At 44.8% G+C, this 9,497-nt stretch overlaps 1 protein-coding gene across 1 annotated transcript; it reads right to left on the bottom strand.

Moving 5' to 3' along the window:
- Positions 1-288: 288 nt before the first annotated feature.
- LECT2 (leukocyte cell derived chemotaxin 2) lies at positions 289-3,461 on the bottom strand. The gene is made up of 4 exons (XM_074884103.1): positions 3,237-3,461; positions 1,700-1,796; positions 1,412-1,557; positions 289-889 (listed from the first exon to the last, which is right to left on the bottom strand). The coding sequence occupies exons 1-4, from the start codon at positions 3,286-3,288 to the stop codon at positions 723-725; spliced, it is 462 nt and encodes a 153-aa protein (XP_074740204.1). The 5' UTR covers positions 3,289-3,461; the 3' UTR covers positions 289-722.
- Between the last annotated feature and the right edge of the window lie 6,036 nt (positions 3,462-9,497).

Raw genomic sequence — 9,497 nt, 5'->3', positions numbered from 1 at the left:
TCCTGTTAACAAGAGCTTGTTGTCCCGGGAAAGTTTTCAGCTGATTTTACTAATGGAAAGAAATGCCTCACTTGGACAAAAAGAAACCTGGGTGTGCCAAGGCAATCCTGAAGCAGGAGTCTGGGGAAGAGGAATGAGTTACTTCATTAATGTTGGTTTATGTTTTTGGTGATGGGCCCCAGGAAAGATTTGGGTTTCAGCTTTACACAGGTTTTTTTCTCCCCAGCTGCATTAAAAAAGCAGAACCCAGCCCAAACTCTGTGACAGCACCAAAGAAATTCAAAGCAATTTGTAGAGAAGCAGCCCTTTAATAATGTGATTTTCCATGTGCAAGCACAAGTGAAATTTCTGGCTTATTGAAGAAATCTTTGTGTTTGGCTGCAAAGAGAGCAGAGGAGTCCAAGACGAGTGAGCTGCAGCACAGCTCACCGTAGTGCTGAGGATCGAGGATCCACCTCCTCCCAGCCACTCGTCCGGTCCCCACCGCTTCAGCCCTCATCCACCAGTGCAGGGATGGGCAGGACATGATAACAGCTTTAATGCATGTGTTATACCTTACTCTGAGTCTGTTTCTGTTCAGACAACCACCAGCATTTTGTTCTTGGATACTTTTCAGGTAGAACAACTGTTTGAGGCTCAGTGGCTTCTACCTATGCCTAAGCAATTTAATGAATACACAAGTGAGGGGCTGAAAGCTTTGCTCCTGATGTGCAGCCACCTGTTTACAGATTGGAAGTAGGATCTGTTAAGTCACAGTTCTGGATATGGACATGGGATATAATTCCTTGGTAGACCCTTTGCATGGGCAGCACGACGCCGATTTTCTCTCCCCTCTTGATGGGGCCGCTGTACTTCACGGGTTTGATGTAAAACATCTTAATGCAGAATCCTGTTAACAGGGGAGAGAGGAGAAGGGGAAACGGTTGCTGCTATGAAATGGTTTAAAAGCCTGACAAAGTCATAATGTTCAGTAGCAAAATACAAATTACAATAAAATGGTAAGAGATTCAGCAGCAGAAAAAGTTTTAGAAAATGGTGTGATGCTCCTATAGTATCAAGAAGAGAGAATAGGAAAATAAATAAATTAATATGGAGGAGGGTGGGGAAGGGGATAAAGGTGGGTAAAACTCCATGAGCAAGTCAGAGGCTGTTCCCTTAATTATCCAAAATGTGCAAAGGGACCAGCTTCATCCTTTGCCTTTTTTAATAGAGGTGAAATGCTGTAATCCTTTCAATCCATTTTCCTGCATTAACAGAACCTGGATTTCAAAGGTGCAGTTTTCACTTGGATGTGCAAGTGCACAGCAGTCTGGGTTGGTTCATGATTTTTGGCTCAGTTTAAAGCTCTATAAACAAATGGGAGCGTTTTGCAATCAGGCTTAGCAAGCCGCATGTCTTTCAGCTCTGGTACCTGATCCTGAAAGCTGGACTCCATTGTCGATGGCGTTGCCGTTTCCGTAGGGCCTGGCTTGTTTGTTGATCATCCCCGTGAAGGGTGCGTACACCACCGCGCCGTCCTCACACACCACATCCACTCCCCTGTGCTTCCTCCCTCCTCTGAAGAAGAAGAGCAAGGCGGGTTAGCCCGCGGTGAAGCACCTTGCCAGCTAGAAACCCTCCTCTCGCCCATCTTTTCATGCTTATTTTTATTTTAAGAAAGTTTCAAGCACAACCATCTCCCGTCATCCCAGCCCAGGACCTGGGGTCATTGTATCCACCACAGCCCTGGGAGTCGCAGCCTCTGATTTTGTTTGCAGGTTGACTCGAGCAGATATTCGCCCATTGTGCTGCAGTAGCTAGAAAAGAAAAAAAGAGAAGAACAGATGATGAAACCCAGAAGCTAGAAAGGGGATTTCCCAGCCCGTGTTGTTTAATCAGTAGCAAGATCCCTTTGGACTTCGCTGTAACGATGGATCAGGCTTCAGGGAAAGTTGTTAATCTTTTAATGCAAGTTAATTTTAGGGATGCAGTGAAGCAGCTTTTTTGTTGTTGTTTTATGCTTTGCCCAGCGATGTTTGAGGGTACTTAAAACAGTGACTTCAAAGTAATATGCAGAACAAATAGATCTGGAGGGGACATCGTGGGGTGACCATCTCTCCCATGGCCCAGGGCAGACGTGCTGTGCTGTGTTCGCATGGCAGGTGTGGGGCTGGAGCCATGGGGTGGCTCTGCCTGGAAGGTGACCTGAGCCACCCAGGATCTCGGGATACCAAGCTGTAGCTGTACAAAACAGGGCTGAGAGACCCACCAAGTCCCTTTCCTATTCCCTAATGTGGGATCCAGTCAAAAATACAGGCTGTCATCTACCTTTTACTAATTGCATTTTCTATCTCCCAATGTTTCTATATTACTCTTTCAAAGTAGCAGCCAGTAGAGTAGCATCCTCATATTTTTTATTCCAGACTCCAGCTAACATCACCCACAATCAAAGCCATGCTGGTCCTATGGTCACGGCAACGATCCTACGGCACCGGCGATGTCTGAAAGACATTTCTAGGGGAGAAGGGGGGAAAGGCAACCCCCATCTTGGTAACTTCTACAAGCCTCTAACAGCCCTGCTCCCCCCACCAAAACTACTGGGGTTTCCCATGGGATGCTTTAGGAAGAACGGGGCTGGTCTAGCAAGAAGCAACGAGTTGAGGGTTTATTCGCCTGTGGGAACAGCTCGGCTGGCACCATCCCTGTTGGGCTCTGAGAATATACACAAACAGGGGAAATGATGTGCTGACACTGAAGATCTGGTGCTAAAAGGGTGCAGGAAATCTCTAATGCCTTCCCCAAGCAAAACAGCCCTTTCTTCTAGGTAGTCTTCATTTATTTTAATGAACTGTGTATTCTTTGTGAAATCAAAAGTGATGACATTAAACACAGAAACATCTCTGGGAACACTTTATGCTCAGTGGGCTGATCTTTAAGTAAAAGGCTTTTAAGAAAGCATGCATGCTGTTTAGTAATTGATATGCCTCAGCTGATTCTTTCTTACTCAGTCAACATTATTACTCCCAACAAAATTTTGCCACAACTCTTTACCATTCCTAAAAAGGATTTTTCCTTGGAGGTTTCTATGTGATGCGAGAGGAGTTATTTTCAAAAGCAAAAAATGGCAGGGAACAAATCAGTTCCTAAATCCTTACAGATAACCTTCATTAAAAAAAGAAAAAAAACCCCGAAAAACAGAGAAAGAAAAAGAAGACAGGTTACAATGAGGAATGTTTACTAAAATTCAGCTAACTCACCACTGGAGATCGCAATCGCAAGGATGACTGCTGTGACTCGGTGCATTTTCATGTGCCTTGAGAGCTCTGCTTTCAAAGTGAAAGGTCTAAAATACTTTGCTTTCTATTTATACATCCCAACAGAGGCTGTATCCAAATTTTTCCAGCCAATCAGAAAATTCATGTGGCCTCGGTTCTTTTGCTTGCAGATTCAGGCCAACAGCAAGAACTGACAGCAGCCCTCGAGGTGTACCACCAGCCTGGCTAATTGGTGGTGTACAGGCTCCAACTTATTTAGCAATAGCAGCTATGTGGTTTTTTTTTGTTTTGTTTACAACAAAACTGTGAATAATAAACCCAAATTTTAAGGACAATTTGTGACTATTCCTGCCTGTTGCATAATCCTGAAGTTTAGCAAGACAACTTGGGTGGAGAAGGGGAATAGTGCTCAAATGAACTTTAAAAAATAGCTGGGCAGATAGATACCTTGCCCTCCCACCATGGCTGTTTCTTCATGGAAAGAAGTTCAGCCAGGTGGACACAGCTCTGTGCCATGCATCACACCCAACCTCATGCTGGAAAAATCTGAAATGAGACCCTTGCACCCCATTTTTATTTGCCAGTTTCCTCAGTGCATCGCAGATATTGCCATGTTGCTGATGGTGAACCTTCAGCGTTAACAGTGGGAGAGACACATGTTTACAATCTTCACTGTGCCTGAACGGAAAATGTTATAAACCCTATAATATTGTGGCTGAGCAAAATTACAGGAAATTGAAGAAGTAGAGAACACTGGAGCACGAACAAGGCCACCTCGAGTGTTGTTTCTGGGAAGGGAGGGAACGCAATGCCTTGGTTTACAGCCAGGAGCTGGAAGTTGTTTGTCTTCTTGGCTCTTTGGCCGCCTGGTCTGTGTCACTGGGAGCCACTGACCATTTTGTTTCTCTGTGCAATTAAAATTGAGAGCCCAGGTTAGATATGGCTTCAGGTTGTGGCTCTCAGGCAGGATGCTGTGCCCTTGGTCTCTCTTCCATGGCACTAGGTGGGTGACTGGCCTTACCTCCCAAAACAGCACCAAGAGTGGTTCTGCTGCATAGGATTCAAAATGCATCTTTTCCGGAGATGGAAATATCAGCTGCTGGTGAAGGAGATGGAAACATCATGCCACTGAACAGAAGTTGTGTTTCACAGGAAAAGAAAGTGATCCCATCAGAATGTCTTCAAGACACACGTGCTGCCTTCTCCTTTCCCCGCTCCCAGTGAAGTGTCATCCACCTGCGTCACTTACGTCTGTCATACAGTAACAGTGACAGGGTAATAACTTGGCTTGGGCAGAGCCAACAATGGAACCCAGCTGCATCCTGGCTGGAGTGAGCTTCACAGCCTGGTGGAGACCGTGTGAGATGTTTCAGCTCCAGACAACCCAGTGCAAATCAGCAAGACAAGGAGGAGAGTCGTGCTGGTCCTGCTACATGAGGGGTTTTAAACCTGCCGCTGCCTTCCCACACCCCCATTTGAATCCCTGCGTGGTTTTTTTCTTCAGAAGAAACACGCCTGGTTTAATGTCTTCCTGCTCATCAGATGTTTTATGTAGAGAGGGGAAGACTCTCTTTGACAGTAACATTTTGAAACAATATGTTTAGACAGAATATGTAGGAAAAAATATGACAGTATCAAGCTCTCTGTGCAATGCTTGTGCCCAGGGCTCAGCTAAACTAATCCAGATAAAATTGCATTATCTTAAATTCATTTTGTTAATTGCTAATTTTGTTAGAGACCTACCAATCAAGGTCAAAGGAGAAAAGAATGAGTGAAGTAATCCTGTGCATTTCCTCAGAAGCTCAGAAAATTAGCTTTTTTTCCTAATTCTGTTACTTATAAATATCCTGAAGGCCAGATACTTTCTCAGTTTCAAGCTGCACGCTCAGTTTAGTGCAGCAGAGGTGAATGTACCATGGTGAGATGCAACAGGAAAACCCACCAGCTTCAAGGGCATTCTTCAAACACAGCAATAAGGTCCCTTGGCTGTCAGCCCATGACATCTCTGATACTTCTCTGATGCACAAGAGAGAACTTCTGCTCATGTCCTAAATTAGTGGTGTCAACAATACACTTGGCCATGTAGACTATAGAAAATGTGCACCTAGTCTTTTGTCACACTGGGAAATTTGGGTTAAGAGCTTTTTGGAAATCTGGATTCCCAGGTTGGGTATTGGTTTCTCCAGGGTCTTTTAATAAACTACTGCCTAGCTGCCTCTGGTGTGTGGAGGATGGGAAGACTGCTAAGGTCTGCAAGGCATGGCTCCCTGCACCCCTCCGTGACCTTTTTTGGCTTTTACTAAATGAGTTGAAAAGTTTTTACAGAACTAATGGAGGGAATTAAACATAGTAAAGACTAAATTATTTGCTGACATTTTACATTACACCCTGAGATAAAGATCAGGGAGGTAAAGAGTGATTAATGTAGATTTTGTGTGAATGGTGCAAGAGCAGCAGATGCTTTGCTCGCCTTCTCTGCGCCCACCACGCTGCATTTCACGGGGGTTACAGCCTTATTCTGTATCTGAACAACATTCCAAGAAGTGAAGCAATGCACATAACCTACCAATTTCTTCACATTTTGCTTGTTGCTAGCTGTAGCCAAAGGTTCCTTTTTTCTTGGCAGAAAAACCAGTCACAGAAAGGTGGAAGTGATTGACAGTTACTTAATTTTTCATTGATGGCAGGTGTGTGAAAGAGTTAAAGCAGGACAGGGGGAACAAAACTGAGGGCAGAGCCTGTGTGGTGCAAGCAATGAAGGGCTCCTTCACTGGGGAGGAGATGAGGAAACCATGTGGGAGGTAAGTGAGGCAGGACAGGGCTTTTCTTCATCTTACATGGTGCTGGGAGCCACTGAGAAATAGAGGTGAGATGTGTGTGTGGGAAAGGCAACCCCCCTTAGCAGTAGCTGCAGAGCCTCGATAGCATGTATGTCTGGAGGGGAAAATATCCCACAAAAAAACCCCCAAACACAGTAGCTTTGTAGGCTTTGCAGGATACCCTGTGACTTATGAACACCCACTGTGCTGTGTTTGGGGGTAACACTGGGGGAGGTGGGTGTCTTGCTTGCAAAGGAGTGAGTAAGTAGCAAAATGCTGAACTCCTCATACGCAAGTAAGCACGGCAGTGCAATCAAATGAAATGTAATTCAAATAAGATTAAATTTAAAAGACAATGACATTAAATCCTAGCTCCAAAACTCATCAAACTCACTAAAAGCAATTTCCAAAATCGTAACTGTGCTGGGATCTAATAAAGTTTTCATTAAAGAGGAAGTGTTTGACTCAGCCTGTCACTTAGCAATATAAGGGGTTTTTTTCCCCCTGTTAAGTCAGGGATGCAAATAGCTGTAATAGTTTCCTTTCTGTTTTACCAAGTACCAGGGCATGACTGAGTTTGGTGATGCTCTAAAGGCTGTGAATTCCCAACTAAGTTATGCTGAAAATGCTCTTTGCTCCTCCCTCCCACCCTTCAATTTTGAAGCTTTTGGTAACACAGGTTTGTTGAAGCTCTCAGCCTGCTCTGGTTTTTGTTTTACTGAAATTACTCAACAGACAGAAGCCTTCTCATTTTCTTCTATTCACCAGTTAGTACAACTTGAAACACCCAGATATTCTTAGAAGACCTTCAGATTCCAATAGAGTGAAATCCCTGGGTATGGGTAGATTGCAGTGAAGAAGAGAGGGCAGTTTGGTTACCTAAATGTCAGGTTTTGGAAAAATTCAGGTGTTGCAAGATTCTAGTTTAATTTCTAACATGAAATTAAGGGAAGTAAGCCCCAAGGCATGGCAGTGCAGATGTCTATTATCAACATCTTATTTTTCTTCTATTTTTTTTTTTGGTAGTGGCAAATGCCACACACGAGCCATTCAACGAGGTGATGAGCTGTAATCCCATGTGCCAGCACGTTCTCCCTCTTGCTGTGCTGGGTTGTGTTGCCTGTGTTTCCTAGAGACAGCTGAGTGCATAAAAGAAAGCCTGAATTAGTCAAAAAGCCGTCTGTGTGGATAAAAACTTATTGCTTCCGTTAATTATGCTTATTAAAAAAAATAAATTGGAAGAACAGGGCATTCTAGAGAGCACTCTGGTATCCAAAAGCAGCTGTTTCATCTGCCTCCCCTTCTCTGATAACCTGTGGACCTTTAAAGAAATATGAACTAGTTTATCACCAAAGTGTCTTTTTTTTAATTATTTCTTATTTTTTTAAGAGAAAAATTTTTTGTTGTTAGCATGTAACGGATTCCTAAAATGCAGCATCCAGCTGGTGTAATGGGCACTGAGGGAAAAGATGGTAATGAAACCTAATTTAACTAATGAGTGTAATTTAGAGAGAGACTTTATTGCAGAGTTTTGCAGGAAATAGTTTAGAAACATTCAGCCTGTGGAAAAGACGGGTTTTGTGGTTCCTCAAAAAGCCTTGCTTCAATCTGTAGAAACACATAGTGGTTTTTTATTAGTTAATGTGAGCAACTGAAGATGCTGCGTGCGATCGGGACAACGCACTTGCCTCTCCAGCGCTTCCCCCGCGACGGAGAGCTGCCTCCAGGCTCTCCCAGGAGATGCCCCTCCGAGCCCAGGCGAGGTGCAGTTTGCAGGGTTTTGCACCCAGTATTTAATTTAGTCCATTCTCAGCTTTAAACCCTGCAGTTTACTGTGTACAGCTGCCTCTTGGCTCTTGCAGAAAGTCATTTCTTTGGGGTCCCAGGTCCCGGTCAGCATGGCCGGGTGCAAGGGGGATGAACTGCGCAGTCCTGTGTTCCTTCCTCCCTGCTGCGGTGCATCAGCCCTGAGATGTCCCTCATGTCCCAGGGTAATGGTCACTCTCTGTGGATTCTCCATCAGTAGCCTTGTCTCTGCTCTTGTCCTGTTGCTGGGTTTGGGAGGATGTTTTTTTCTTACAGAAAACCTATTGAGCAAGAGCTCATCTTGGCACAGCTGGGCTCATCTAGGAGAAGCCTGTGGAAACCTGGTCCCAGCCAGGCCTTGGTTTGGGACACTTGCAAAACAGGGAAGGGCAGCACCCATCCTCCAGAGTGTGGAGGTGGTCATGAGACGAGCTGGACTGTGCAGGGGGTGGTGAAGATGGCTGGGCTGCCACTGCCCTCTGATGGAAAGCAGGCAAATGCAGTCCTGCCGAGCAGCCCATCCTGATCTCCCCGGATCTTCATTTCTGTGTATATAGATAGAGAAAAAATGTCTCTCTGTGTATATATATTTGCCACCTGTAGTGCTCCTTCTCCGATTAAGGGAATCCCAGCTGCAGTTTATGGGGACCATAAAACCCAGCTGGGGTTTATGGGGATGCTCATCAGCATCTACCCACTGGGACTGGGATCAACTGGTGTTGCCTGTGTGTGCAGCCACTGCCTGTTCAGATGCCCCGTGATCTTTTTTCTTTCTCTTTCTGCTTTGCATGTGCAATCCTCCCATGCCTGTGCACTGAGGAAGGGGGGTGTAGTGCAGAATGATTCCCTTGCCTCCTCTGGGGACATGCTTTTTATCTGACATGAAATGCTGACCTGGTAGCTGCTATTAGCAGAGGTTTGTGGGCAGAAATGGAAAAGTTGCTTTGCTTCTCCTTTGCAACATCTGTTTGTCCCCATACCTCCTGCTCTCCAAGGCTGTGCTCCAACACCTTTGCTTTCATTTGGAAGAAGGAAAAAAGACATTTGCCTTGCTTCAAATAGTTTAATTCAAAATCCCAAATTTGGTCTTGTGGTGCCCAGGATCCCAAATCTCCCCTGTCCATGTACCCCAGCCTCCAGGATCAGCCCACAAACAACTTCTCAGTACTTCAGCATTAGCAACACTGAGAACTGCAATATACTGGATATTTAAATATGAAAGCACATAAAGATGACTATAAAAATAAGGGATACAGCTGTTGTGGTAATTGTTACTCTTTGTGTTCAGCAGATTTTTTTTTTTACACTCTAAGAGGAGCTGTTGTTGGATTTTAAAAAGCTGCAGGCAGAGAATGTGATGGAGGAGTTGAGGCTGGTTTTGCTGATAGGCAAAGGCAGATACCGTCTATCCCCCCTTACCTTCGGGCTGGCAGAGCCCTGCCCTCACTAAAATAAAGACTGTGTGGGACTGGCCCCTTGGCAGGTCCCTGAACGGAAGCCGTATAATTATAAACCACTGTCTAGCCTAAAGTACTGCTGAGTGTTTAAGCTATCGTATTTCCATGGCTCATTCAAGGGTATTTTTAGTGTTGGTGGAAAAAGTTGCTGACTCTAGGTC

Source organism: Strix uralensis, chromosome 14 (genome assembly GCF_047716275.1).
Source record: "Strix uralensis isolate ZFMK-TIS-50842 chromosome 14, bStrUra1, whole genome shotgun sequence".
NCBI classification, from domain to species: Eukaryota; Metazoa; Chordata; class Aves; order Strigiformes; family Strigidae; genus Strix; species Strix uralensis.
This window is presented reverse-complemented; position numbering and strand designations above follow the sequence as displayed.

Excerpts from the sequence above, each read along its gene's own strand:
- LECT2 (XM_074884103.1), bottom strand. The coding sequence starts at position 3,288 with ATGAAAATGCACCGAGTCACAGCAGTCATCCTTGCGATTGCGATCTCC. Across the intron at positions 1,797-3,236 it reads TGCGATTGCGATCTCCAGTG|CTACTGCAGCACAATGGGCG; the intron begins GTGAGTTAGCTG and ends TTTCTTTTCTAG. Across the intron at positions 1,558-1,699 it reads GGTGGATACAATGACCCCAG|AGGAGGGAGGAAGCACAGGG; the intron begins GTCCTGGGCTGG and ends CTTCTTCTTCAG.